Below are 14,190 nucleotides of genomic sequence, written 5' to 3'. Positions count from 1 at the left end.
ACCGAGAGTCAGAGAAGATGGGTAAACTGCTAGCCTAGCAAAGTGAAAGCTAATGTTAAGTAAGAAAAAACAACCTTCCAAGAACTTCCAAACTGTCTTACTTTACATGTTTTATCTGTCTTATTTGACAGAAGTGAAAATAGAAAATGAGACACTGTAGATTAGGAGCAGTTATCTCTGGAAGACTGTTAGCTTAACTCCTTCAACTGGTACAAAAACCTTTACGACATGTCAGAGTTCCTTTAATGACATCATTGTGTTGTTTTCTTGTTATGGCTTTGCAGAAGTTATTTACAGTAACTACTGGATAATTCTGTCAGATAAATACATGAATCAAGTTAGCTTTAAGGTCCAGCTAGTTCTGAGTTAGCTTAGCTCCAGTGAACTAAACTCAGCTGACTGTAGCTCGTTAGTTAACAAGATATAACTTGTAACCCACGCTGATGTACAGTTGTTGGAAGGTCGATTGAGCGAGGCTAGCAGTTTCACCTGATTCTTTGTGCTAAGCTAGACTGAAGTCATCTGAAACTGATTTTCTCTTCTAACTCTGGTAAGATGGTTTACAGTATCGTTCCCAAAATGTACAGGATTTCCTTTAAACTGTGTTCAAAATGAAGAAATCTATGTTTGCTTTCTTTCTGTTTTAAGACATCAAATTTAAAGACATACAGGATTGGAAAAATAGCAGTAGTGACGATTTAAATTTCTCTCAGATCGAGATGAGTCATCAGCCAAAGTGCCACCATTTTCTCTTCTCAGGTGTTTAACTGCTGGAGCAGAAATCCGTCCAATGAGACAAAAGAAAAAAGCTGCGATCTGAAGCGGCTTCAGAGTTTCAGTGCGTACAGAATGACGTTTTCCTCCACCGGAGGTTTGAGCTGTTCAAGCTAACTTGTCACTTCCATCATGGTCACATGATCCAAACCCCCGCTGTCTGAGTCTGTTGTGGTGTGGGGCCATCAGCCCCCTGATCCCTGATGCCCCCCTGCCCCCTGTCGTCCTCCCGCTGGGTGGGTTGTGTTTCCGCGTTTGGAGGGGAGGTTGTTACCTAGAGTGCAGACACCCGGACGATGTTGGTCTGGGAGTAGTTGGTGGAGCTGGCTGAGTCGTCACCTTCAGGTGTGGTGCCAGGTGGCGTGGGCATGCTGATGACGGCGGCGGTGTCGTACGGCTGCTCACAGTTCAGAGGAACTGTCTCCTCAAATTTGGCGTTCAGACTGGAGCGACTGGAGCGACTGCAGAGAGAAAGAAGACAGAGGAGCCTGTTTGGTGACGTTATGTAACACTAAGAACAGAGTGTGGTTTCATTCTCACTGGACCAAGTTGCCTTTGATTTTTAATGAATTATAGAAAAGAAATTCTTTACAAAAAACACCTAGAAACATTGCAACATGCATCACAAGTTTTTAGAAAAGCTGCCATGCAGTCAGTCATTTTAGGCCACAACACTCCCCAGAAAATCCTGGAGGGACTGACTTACATTACACACACCATGTATTTCTCTATATGTGACAAAGGTCAGCCGACTTTGTCTTTCCTGCACTTCTAAAACTCAAAAGTGTAACTAATCGGTGTTAAATGATGTGCAAAAAGCTTAAAATGCCTTCACGCAAAATATCCTTCAAAGTGGTGTTTATACACCATCATGTTGCTGTTTTCTGTCGTCCTGTTTATCTGTGATTCAGAGGAAAAGTTGGGCCTCGGACTAAAGAACTAAATGATCTCAATTGAATAGCAATCTATAATTCTAATATGTTTTTGCCATAACCTCTTATGGTGTAGGGGTGGGGGAAGTATTCAGATCTTTTACTTAAGTAAAAGTACTTGCAAAAATACCCTGTGCAAGTAAAAAGTAACAGTAAAGCTGCACATTTGACAAGCTGGAGCAATGGAATGATTTTATCTGAAAAATAGCAAATGATTGCCAAATTATTACATTTCTGTCACTGGACTTATTTATTAATTGACTAATCATTTCAGCTGTCCTCGTATATAAACTGAACTCAGACAGGTATCATCGTGTAGGAGATGATGATGAAGAGGAGCAGAGCTTCAGCAGTGATGGTCACTGATACTGGGAGTCAGGCAGAAACAGGAGCAGACTGTAACAGAGACGAGTCCGTTTCCCAGCTGTCCATGTTTAGGAGAAAGTTCCCAGACCTCCCACAGCCTCCCACAGCTGGACATATTCCGGATTCCTGCTCTCTGACTCGACATGGGAATACGCTGTCACATGATCTCTGGTGCCATGTGTTTATATACAGTAAGTCAGTGAGTGTCTGCCTCAGACTGTCACTGTTTAGAACTTTAATAAATAGATCTGTACTTCATGTCAGAATGTCTCCGCCTCAGTTCTCCTCTAGAACCTCGGATTTTACACATTATATTCAGATGCAACTACGCAGCATTAGCAACAAAATCTCTGGAAGAAAATATAAAACCACTGTATTTTTCCTTTATACTCCCCAAATATTCTACTCTCTGATTGGCTGTCTGCTGTCAGGTGTTAAAATGATTTGTTTTCCTCAGTCATGGTTTTAAGGGGAGCTCAGCTTCGGTGCTACTAATGCAGCACTAATGTTTAACACTGCCAAACCACCTAATTATGTTAGACCCCTGGAAACTCCTCAAGGACCTGTGGTACCTCCCCAATAACTCCTGGAGCCCCCTTAAGGACTCCAGGACCTCCTCTACAGTATCTAACATCTCCTTAAAAACTGCAGAAACCCTCTCGGGGACCTTTGGAACCTACTCAGAACCTCTTCAAGACCTCTTACAAACTATGGTACCACTCAAGCATATCTGGAACTTGAACTCAAGTGTAGTGAACCCCTTCAAGAACCCGTAAAAAATCTTTGAGCCCTTGTGGAACTTCCTCAAAGACCATTGTGACTTCTTTAGGTGACTTATATATAACATGAGGACTTTTAATATCTCCATGTGGACCCCTGGAACCCTGTTAAGGTTTCCTGGGACCTACTTAATGATCATTAGGATATTCTTAACCACATCTAATACCTTTGCAGTTTTCACAAGGATCTCCAGATCTCCTCTCCTCAGTACCTCTAAAATCTCTTCAAAGCAACAGGACCACCTGGAACCTCTTCCCAGCATCCCTTGGGCATACTTAAGGATAACTAGAACATCAACAACCTCTAATAATTCTTAGGATTTCTGCAAACTCATCAGTGATATTTGAAAGTTCTCCTAAAACCTCATTAAGGACCCCTTTAAGGACCACCTGAAGGATCCAGTGGTCCTTGATAGGGTGTCAGAGGTTGTAGAGCACTTGAAGAAGTTTCAGGTGACCCCAAGGACCTGCGGTCATTGAGATGGTTCTAGTGATCCTTAAAGAGATTCCAACGGTCCTTGAAGAGACACCTGCTGGTCACAGTTTTTTCTACCTGTTAGTGAGCGGCCTTTCTCTGATCTGGATGGTGCTCAGTTCCTGGATGCTGCCCTGCAGACCCACAGACATGTTGGAGTTGGGGACATTGAAAGTCTTCCTCTTCCTGCGGGTGCAACAGGAGGTGAGGCCGTGAGGAGAGGAAGAGGAGGACATGGAGGAAGATCGAGACACCTGCTTCACCAGAGTTATGTCCCTGCAGCTTGCCTCGTACGTCTTCTCGTCCACAAACTCATGATTCTGAGGCAGATGGACACAACATTTTAAAGAAGAGGAATATGATTTAAGGTCAAGAATTCAACACTGTATTGTACTAAAGGCACTATATGCAGGACTTTCTGACTTTGGTGACTCCTACTGGTAGCATTAAAAAATACACTGTATCAGACAACAGAAAAAACAGAAATGACAGTTTGTGTCCGTGTGTTTTATGACCTCACCGTGGTCTTCTCCAGACAGTGCAGAAGGTGATGATGATGCACCTCGAAGTTGGGATTGGACTTACACACCAGGGCCTGACCTGCTTCCTTAGATGCCTTTAGGGCACAAACACAAATCACATGACCACACAGTGAGCCTGTCATGGGACACGCCTCCACCCCACCCAGAACCACAGCACAAAGTGGGGCAGTAGCATTATGACACACATGAATAAGGCTAACGTTCTCACCAACCTCCTCTGAAAAGAACGTTTCATCTGTCCAGTTTTTTTACCCATAATACCCTCCTAGATAAGGGTTAGTTAGAAGTTCACAGATCGCTCACTGGTTCAAACTCAGGCCACCGACAGCTGCTGTTCAGCAGCTTTTTCACTGCCTCTGTAAAGGTGTTTGTTTGTTTTGACTCAAGCCTTGTTTGATCCAAGAGAGCCACCGTACTCATATTGCTCAGGGGTTCAGACTGAATGTGACACAGTTGGACAGACAGAGGGACAGAGGACTCTGTGAGCTGATGGAGCTCAGGTACAGCCAAAGGAACAGTCTGACATTTTAGGAAGTATTCTTGTTACTCATCTTTCCCAGAATCAAAAAATCAGCCCTGGACTACCTGTCCTCAAGGTCCCACCTGGGGAGCGAGGAAGTTATCAACTTCACTACTGGAGATCACAGAAGTCAGAAACCTGAATCCTGAGAACTCTAAAGGAAATCGGTTATGGACCTTAGTCCATGATGTCACTCCTGGGGGCTCTGCCTAAAGTCTGAGGACCCTGAAAGAAAAATGGCATCTCACTCCTGGTGTCATAGAGGAATTCAAGCACCTTACACCTGGGGACCCTAAAGACCCCAAAAGAAGTGACAAGCCTCAAGGATGAGGACTCAAATAAAAAATAAGACATCTCACTTCTGCAGGTCTACATGACCTCTAAAGACCCTGATGCAAGTGATATGCAAGGTCCTTTCTGTGGACCTCACAGGAATTTATTAACCTTCCCATGTAGGGATCCTAGGGGACAATCCTTACTCCTGAGGATCCAAAAGCAAGTGGGAGACCTTCTTACCAGGGGGCCTAAAGGTAAAGCTTAGGTAGCCTAGTTGAAAGGCAAGCATTTCACCTCACACCTGGGGATGTGTGCTTCCTGGGGGCCGTCCTATGGACCTTAAAGACTGTAACACATCTCACTACTGGTGTCATTAAGGAAGTGAAGAACCTCACAAGTAAAGTTCCTAAAGATTACATCCCTGATGCCTGGAGACCTGAAAAGAAGTGACAAAACTCACTGATGTGAATCTTAAAACAGCTCACTCCTGGGGACCCTGAAGGAATCTCTGGACCTAATTTCTTGGGGGGTTAAAAGGAATTTCCTAAAGGTAAATTCTAGGTATCCTTGGGGATGGTGAATATATCTCTCATGGGATCATTAAAGGAACTGACACACCTAGGAACCCTAAAAGAAGTAATAGATCAAGACATCAAACAAGCTATTTTCTCAAAATGTCAGACTGCTCCTGTAAGGTCGTCCACCATCACCACTGCGTCGCATTAACTCCGCCCCTGTGTTTGCCGTGTGGCTGGCTGATTGACATGCAGCTCAGCCGGATCTCATTCCTCCACACAGCCATGGAATCCAAGACGCGTAGTGATGATGTCATGAGCAGCGCAGGCCAGTCAGTCGGCAGCCGAGCCACATGGGAGGGCCAATCAAAATGCACATGAGTCCAAACAAAACACAGAGGAAGAAAACGCAGAGCAGGGAGAAAGAGAAAGGAACTGAGACGTGGAGGTGGAGAGTGTTTGTAGACGAAGCTGTTGTTTTTATGGGTCCAGTGGAAAAAATGTTACTGCTGAACCAAATATATCAATAAATAGAAAGAAAGACACACATGATAAAAACACAATGAAGCAGAAACATCCCTGAATGAAAACAGAGAAAGAGGCAGCGTGAAGAGGTAAACAATCAATCCCCTCTGGTTCACAACAAGCATCCAGCATGCAGCAGCCTGCAGCCTGTCAGGTCACAGCTCAACAAGGAGAAACAAAGAAGAAATCAAAAGGATAAAAAAACACCAGCAGCACCCGACGACGATGACTGCATCTCTGGGGTTACCTCCTCATCGAGGTCAATCAGCAGCCGGCTCTGTTTGTACTGCAAATAAGCGCTAGCTCCTCCGCTCTTCACTGCGCGAATTCTAGCAAGCCTGGTTTTCTGTTTGTGAAAACATACAAACGTCCATTTAGCAGTTTAACGTCTGTTTAGTCCAGTTGTGTTTACTGTGTGTATGTGAGTGTAACTATGAAGCAAATCTGAAATATATAATTAAAAGGGTTCTGAATGGAACCCTTAGTCTCAAAAAAGCATTGTTGAGAAGAAAATGTTTCTGTGTGAATCTCAGCCCTTCAGGAAGAACCTTCTGGAACCTTTATTTCTTTGTGTAAATCTGAGATATTTTGTTATAAATAATTGCTGTCATATTCTTGTTGATTTTTTGTGAAACAGTTGTGTCCATCTCAGATGTTGGACATGTTCTGTCACATGTTCTGTCAGATGTTCTGTCACAGGTCCTGACATGTTCTGTCTCTGACAACAACAGCAGCAGACAGTAAAGTGCTTGGGCTGTAATTTTCCTACATCATGTTTCTGTTTGTGTCCCTGCGGAACAAACAAAAGTGTCTCCAACACGACCAGAAAACTCATCTGTTGATGTTTGGAGGAAGTTAGTTTCCTCTCTGCTCTCCTGTGACTTCAGCAGCAGCAGCTTGCCGTTCTAATCTAAAAGAACACTGCAGAACAAACTCAGCTCTAATTATTAGAACTTTGAAACTGTCTGTCTTTGTGTCTGTTGCAGTAAACATGAATGTTTAAGGTTTAACTCTGTGTGACTGCACTCACAGCGTGTCTTCAGTCATCTGTTCTCTGACTCTGTTCTGTCCTTCACTGACTGGATGCACTAACATTTACAGAAAAACTTTATCCTCCTCTGTCCGCCGACGTTACAAACTGATTCTCAGATGTCAGCTGTGTCTTTAGAGGACGTCTGGGAGGACACAAAATGGAGCGTTTGAGCTTGTCACCTTCTGTGCTCGTCTCTTCTCGGCTCTCTGGCTCTGGTGGTAGATTCTGCTGAAGTTGGACACGATGACGGGGACGGGCAGGGCGATGACCAGCACGCCGCTCAGAGAGCACACGGAACCAAAGATCTTCCCCATGATCGTCTTTGGTACCATGTCGCCGTATCTGATGTAGAGACAGACGGACAAAGATAGAGAGACAGATGGAGGTTAGATTCATGAAGCAAACGTCAACACGTCACACGGCTCTTCTTCACCTCCACACTAATGACAAACATAGAAACAAGTGAGACACAATAAATGACCAAAAATTCAAGAAACTCTGTAATCCAACTTCATTTTCAAAATACAGCCAGCCTGTCAGGATAATAATAATAATAATCATCATCATCATCATCATCATCATCATCGTCATAATAACAAATGTCATGTCATGTCTCAGAGAGTTACAGGGTGCTTCACAGAACACAGTACCAAACAAAACGTTAAAACATTTCAAAAGATTATAACTGAAAATGTAATAAAAACGTATATTTTCAGATGATTTCAGGACCAAACCACAGTAACCACAGTGTGCGTTCAGAGTCAGGAGGACAGAGGACAGAGGATTTTCTCTCGTGTTGATCTCTGACTTTGTGAAGTTTTTCAGTTGAGGTATATTTATGAAAACTGAGCGTTCAGTTTGCTGCTGCTGACAGAAACTCCATGTCTTAACTAAATGCACTTTTTACTTTTTCACCCAATCAGCAGAAAAAGGACCTGATGCAGCGTTTTGTCTCTGTCAGTGTTTCTGAATGAAGCTGCAGTTCAGTCAGTGACCACATGGAGGAGCCAGAGATCTGCAGGTCTGATCTGAATCACTCTGCCTCGTCTTCTTCTCTGTCCAACAGAAACACGTTCCTGCAGAAACATTCATGAACGTTCAGAGTTCATCTGAGAGTCCAGAGACGGAAATAAAAACATGTCCTCGTCTCTCAGAGTGTCTCCTGCGGCTGCTGCGTCTCCGATCTGACCCACTTTTTTAAAAACACGTCTCATTTATTATTATTATCACACTCACACTCTCATTCTATCTGATGGTCCGCCCGCCATCTCCCAGCATGCTCAGCACTCAGATGTTTAGATGGAGGAGACTCTCAGAGGGTTTCTGTCTCCAGCAGGTCAAATTAAAGTCCTGATACACAAAACAGGAGCTCTGAGGAAATGTGGAACAACTTCATTTATTAATCTCATTATAACTTGTCTGAGATTCATTTTTCAAGACAAATCTTTAGAAAATATACGTCTCAGTAATATTTCCTATTTGTTTTCATGTTCCCATCATTTAAAGGAACATTTTAACAGAAAAAGGACACACGGACTCGATGATCAGATGGTTCAAATATTTCTGTCACACTCCAGATTTCACTGGGAGCTGAAGTGTTATTCTGTCATAACTGACCAACAACACGCACAACATCCTCACATCATCACAGCAGGAGGCGGAGGATCACATCTTCCTCGTTAATTTAACTGATTGGTTCAGGATGATCAAACCAGCAGACTTAAAGGGAGAGTATATGTTCTAACCCTCGTATCGTTTGGATTGTTGGGTTTAGTTTTTTTAATCCACAAAACACTGCTGGAGTTTCACAGGAAAACAGAGCTGCAGAATCTCACAAACAATATTTTGTTCTGTTTGAAAAGTGGTCACCATTCTCTCATTCTGTTTGGGAGAATCTGAGACTCTGTTTTCCTGACAAACTATCCCTTTAAGAACAGTTTCTCTTGCTGGGTCACACAGACAGTAACCCACTGCAATAAATCCATTATTCTTCTGCATTATACATATGAGTGCAATAATATATTTATTCCTGTGCAATAATTAGACACACTCCTGCAATATTACACTTACTCTTGTTCAAACTGGACTTTATTTATTTATTTATTGTTTCCTATTCTTGATTTATATTATACTTTACTTATTATTCTAGTTTTTTATCTGTTATTCTGCTGTGGATGTGGATGTCACTGAGGTTGTTTTTGCTCCTGTGTATTTTTGTATTTTTGTCTTTTTATTGCACTGATCAGCAGCAGGGCTCCTAAATTTGTTCTGTTCTGTACAATAACAATAAAGGTTTTATATTGTATTAATATTAACCCTGGTGAAACTACAGGATCCAGACGGTAACATCATCAACAGGACACAGACTAAAACCTCCTCAGGGAGAGTTGAGGCAAAGATACTGCAGGAGGTGAATTAGAGTCAGAAATCTCAAGAACCTGATCCAGTGTGAACAAACAGGAACATAAAGACTTCATGCTGACGTGGAGCAAGATTATCTACCAGATAGAAGAAAGACAATAAAATAAAATGACTGTAAAGTATTTGCCCACTCAACTTTTAAAAGTTTATTGTAAACAGCTCGAACACAAACTTTTTGACGTGAGCTTTAAATAATTTAGGTTCAGTTCAACTTAAAAATGTAAGATGAATGAACTTAGGTTGAATAATTTGTTCAAACTCTTTTGCAGAACTAACTGAGTTAATAGAACTTGAGAAAAACATGTTAATGATAATATTAACTGCCACACTATGCATGCTGGGAAGTCTGCTAACATGCTGCTCCAGTGCTCTAGAAATACACATTGCTTTGATCCATTTTTATGAAAAAGAAAATAATAAGATCGTAAAAATTCGTGATATTATTTCAGTTTTATCTTAACAAAGCAGAACATTTCTGTGTTCAGCAAAACACTGCAGCTCTTGTTGTAATAATTTGTGATGCTAAATGAACTCAGAATATTAGTTTTATTGAAGAAGAAACTGACTACCTGCAATACAAAGATGAAAACACTGAGTGTATATTTTTACTACTTTATTCAACTATCAAAATATATGTTACGTGCAAAATGCATGTACTATTAATTGGTCTTGAACTAATTAGGTTTTATAAATTTTAATAAATTGACAAGTCTGAATTAGTTGCTTTAATATGATTAAATATTTCAATCTAAATATAACATTACTGTGTTTCTCTACTGAGTTCTTTGACTGATTCTGTCACTACTGTGTCCTCAGAACCTCAAAGATAATAGTCTTTAAATGTGAGACGAGCTCTTCCTTCTTCTGTGTATTAGTCCATGAATCAGAGGACGTAATGTCTCCTGTCTGTCTGTCTGTGTCGTCCTCTGAGAGTCATGTTTCTGCAAGGTGACGCTAAAGTTTGTGTCAGTGACTGATCACCTCGTCTCCTCCTACAAACCTTCAAACCCTGAGTCAAAGCATCGTACAGACAGCCAATCACAGGCTGCGACCTTGTCTGTGTGTGTGTGTGTGTGTGTGTGTGTGTGTGTCACAGTCAAGCATACAAAATTAGAAACACACACTAACAGTACAGGTGTGTGTGTTGCTCATGTGACTGTGTCCTTCATCAAGGAGGGTGTGTGTGTGTGTGTGTGTGTGTGTGTGTGTGTGTGTGTGTGTGTGTGTGTGTGTGTGTGTTGACTTTGCAGTGTGTTTCCTTGCTCATTAACACACACTCACACACACCTGAGTGTTTATGCATATATGAGGACCTTCTGATGACTCATTAACCCTCATTTAAATTGAGAGGAACAATTTAAACAAACTCTGCGTGTTATTGAACTCCTGAATGGACACAGTGTTGGACACGAAGACGTCCACTCAAAGACGATATAAATTGTTTATTTATCTCATAGTTACCAGACAAGGCAGGTGAGAATAATGTGATGTTTTATATCTCAAGAATATGAATCAGCTGCTTTGCAGTTGTTCATCCATTCATATGTTTAGTTTATGTTGAATAAAACAAATTTAAAATAAAAAAAGACCTGAACTAAAACAAAGTCAGACACCACAATAAACAACTACATCCAGTACGAGCAGGACAACAACAACATCAGTCCAAAGACAGAAAGTCAAACAGTCGTCTCCATTCACCTTCCCTCATTCATATTTGTCAACTACTGAACAGGCTGTGAGCTTCGTCAACCGTCTGACCTCCCTAAACAGTCCTGTCCTCTCAGAGACACCCATCCTGAGGGGACTCATTGGAGGTTAATTATATTTAATTTCAGTGGACACAAAGAGCTGAAGGGCTGATACACATTTGGAGGTTAAACACAAATACTTTCTAACATTTAAAATTGGTGACTGAATTTATGGCTTGTTCCAGGGGAATTATTCTTAGTACGTCCAGTTTTAATGTAGAGGTCAATTTATCTAAAAACTGTCAAGTCAAAAATTAATATTTCTGCCATAGTTTTTTATTCTTCCAGTACACTCTTCCTCTGTGGTTTTATTTTCCTGATCCCTCATTAACTCACAGCTTTGACAGGATTTCCTGCTGCTCTTTCAGAGTGGAACTATAATCCTGATCTGAGGTTTGTGTGAGAGCTGCTCCAGCTACGTTAAAGTCCACAGCATTGATCCGAGGCCTGTCTGGGAGCTGCAACAACTGGTTAACAGTCTGTACAGACCTGAAGACTGACTGAGAGCTGCTCTGACTGACTGGTACCCACTTTCCACCAACATGGAACTGGCTCTGTTGTGACTCCAAACAATGCAGTTTGACCAAAAATAAATTCGATTTGAATCTGAAATGTTGGTTCCCAGCGAGAACCAAAAAACAGCAGGTTTTCCCTGAGGACCAAAGTGGTGTATCATATTCTACAGGCTGCTGTGCAACACGCTCTGTCAATGATGCATCTCTGATTACAACGGCACAAAGATTCCAATAATCCTGAATGGAACCAGTTCAAGAGCCAGCAGTGATTTACTGGAGGGCTGTGACAGTCCACAGAGCTGATCTGAGCTCTGTGGACTGTTTAAAATTTTATTCAGAGCAGTTTTGTTGTAGAGAAAAAGGTGAACTCATCTTTCCTCAGAATCACCTTCATCATCAGGTGATAAACACTGATATAACACACACACCTTCACAGTATCGACCAAAGAAACCCCACAGAGACCTGTGTGTGTGTGTGTGTGTGTGTGTGTGTGTGTGTGTGTGTGTGTGTGTGTGTGTGTGTGTGTGTGTGTCAGGTCATTGTCTGTCAAAACAAACTGTGGATATTGACACTGATCTAGCAGTCAGCACTTTCTCCTCCCGATGGACACAATGTTGTCAAATCCAGTAAAACCTCCGGTTCTTACACCTGAACATGTTGGTTATGTTGGCTGCTCTTTTGTCAGTGAGACTGTGACATCAGACCGACTGAGCCGTTCAGTAACCTTTAAATGATGTTGTTGAGACTCTAGTTTTCTGGTTTCAGTCCTAATTTTGAGCAATTCTTAGTTTTAAATGTCCCTTTGTTTTATTTATGTAGTCAGTGAGTTACATCATGGCCTGCAGCAAACAGTACGAAACACCGCCTCGTACTGAGGAGCCATCGAGCAAGAGCCACTTTCACAGTGTCAAGAATCAGGGAAGGTGATGTTGTGACTGATAAGATCCAATCAGGAAATGAACGTAGGTTTCTGCTTCATCGTTTCCTTTCGTCCAGACTAAAATGCAATACTGGAGTTTTCAAACTAAAATCAGGCCAGCAGTGTTTCCTAAAGTCTTTGTTTTAGAGGTTCTACAGTGCTGAAGAACTGAGGACATGTAGAGGGTAGAAAAGGTAGGCAAAGGTAGACATGGTAGCATAAACATAAAAAAATCATCTTTCAAATGTTTTATGGGGCATGAAAAGTGGTCAGCATGTTTGTTCGAGTTCAGTTTTAGTGAGAAACTCCACAGAGGAGTCGGATCAACAAACTAACAAACTCTCATCAGTTCACAGACTCATGTAAACACTTAATGAACACATTATGAACTGTAGTTGAATCATTTGTCTGAATGAGACCATCATCGTTTGCTCCAACATGTTTTATTTCAGCTAATGAGTTTCTCTAATGGAGGTTTGTACAGCAGCTAACATCATCATTACACACACACACACACACACACACACACACACACACACACACACACACACCTACACACACACACCTACACACACACACACACACACACACCTACACACACCTACACACACCTACACACACAGCTGAAGCCATCATGTGTGAAAACAAAACAGTGACTTTACAGTTCAACTGCAAATAGCCAATCAGGTGTGAAACAGTGCAGTGTGTGTGTGTGTGTGTGTGTGTGTGTGTGTGTGTCTTTGTTGTGTGTGTTGACGTTTCATAAAGTGAAGTGATGTCGTGCTCGGTCAGTCTGAATCATTTATGCTTCAATCGGACGACGCCTTGTGTTCTACTCCGCCATTAACAGGAAGTGCTTGACAAATAGGCCATACACACACACACACACACACACACACACACACACACACACACTAATACAAAGCATATGAGAGTAAAATACTTCTCCCTTAATGAGAGGCCACATTCATTATAGATTAGCATCTTCTCTGTATCGTGTGTGTGTGTGTGTGTGTGTGTGTGTGTGTGTGTGTGTGTGTGTGTGTGTGTGTGTGTTGTTAACATAAAGAGGCCATTCACAGAATTGTGATGGAGGCCACTCTGACAACACAGAGGGTTATGAGCAGGTTATATACATAATTAACAACATCTAGTTCTTCTTAACAACAGCAGGCTAACAGCTAACAGGCTAACAGCTAACAGGCTAACAGCTAACAGGCTAACAAACATGTGTCTAAAACTACAACCTCTTAGTGTCATCCTGCATTAAGATCATTGGATTAGACCTGCAACAATTAGTCAATAAGCCGTTAACAACCTGATCAATCACCAGACAGACATATTAATTGATAATGAAAATAATTGTTTCCAGCAAGAAAAGATAGATCAATTGGTCAAAGGCTGAAAAAGAGGTGTAATAATGTGGCAGACATAGATGTACATGTTTGGACCTATTTTTCAACTTTTGATCATTATTGTACGTGATTGTGACAAGAAGCCTTGAAAAATAAGTCCAGACACCTGGATGGCAGCGTTTGTCTCTCCAAATGTTAGAGTTCAAATTCTCTGATTTCAGCTTCTTAAATGTGACAGTAAACTGATGATGTTTGAGTTGTGACAACGAGACATTTGAGGACGTCATCTTGGACTTTGATCGACATTTTCTGACATTTTATGGACCAAACAACTAATCAGTCAATCAAGAAAGTAATCAACAGATTAATTGCCAATGAAAAGAATCATTAGTTACATCCTTTCTTTGGATTTCAGATGATATTAAACCTCTTTAATTATTAGTGTTGTTGGTTGTAGAAGCAGATCTTTGTGTGGAGAGAAGAAGAAGAAGAAG

The 14,190-nt window shown here is 41.5% G+C and overlaps 1 protein-coding gene across 2 annotated transcripts in view; it reads right to left on the bottom strand.

Moving 5' to 3' along the window:
• Positions 1-498: 498 nt before the first annotated feature.
• The window catches only part of kcnd2 (potassium voltage-gated channel, Shal-related subfamily, member 2), a 67,725-nt gene continuing 54,033 nt past the window's right edge, over positions 499-14,190 (bottom strand). Inside the window, exons 2-6 of one of the 2 annotated variants that reach the window (XM_084711298.1) lie at positions 6,917-7,079; positions 5,952-6,050; positions 3,847-3,942; positions 3,405-3,646; positions 499-1,235 (exon numbers count right to left, since the gene is read on the bottom strand). In XM_084711298.1, the coding sequence (XP_084567424.1) occupies positions 1,049-1,235; positions 3,405-3,646; positions 3,847-3,942; positions 5,952-6,050; positions 6,917-7,079 (787 nt within the window). In that variant the 3' untranslated portion in view covers positions 499-1,048. The remainder of the gene's footprint in view (positions 1,236-3,404; positions 3,647-3,846; positions 3,943-5,951; positions 6,051-6,916; positions 7,080-14,190) is intronic. The other variant, XM_084711297.1, reaches the window with a different exon arrangement.

The sequence above is a fragment of the Lutjanus erythropterus genome, chromosome 22 (assembly GCF_056507025.1).
Source record: "Lutjanus erythropterus isolate fLutEry1 chromosome 22, fLutEry1.hap2, whole genome shotgun sequence".
Classification (NCBI taxonomy): domain Eukaryota; kingdom Metazoa; phylum Chordata; class Actinopteri; order Lutjaniformes; family Lutjanidae; genus Lutjanus; species Lutjanus erythropterus.
This window is presented reverse-complemented; position numbering and strand designations above follow the sequence as displayed.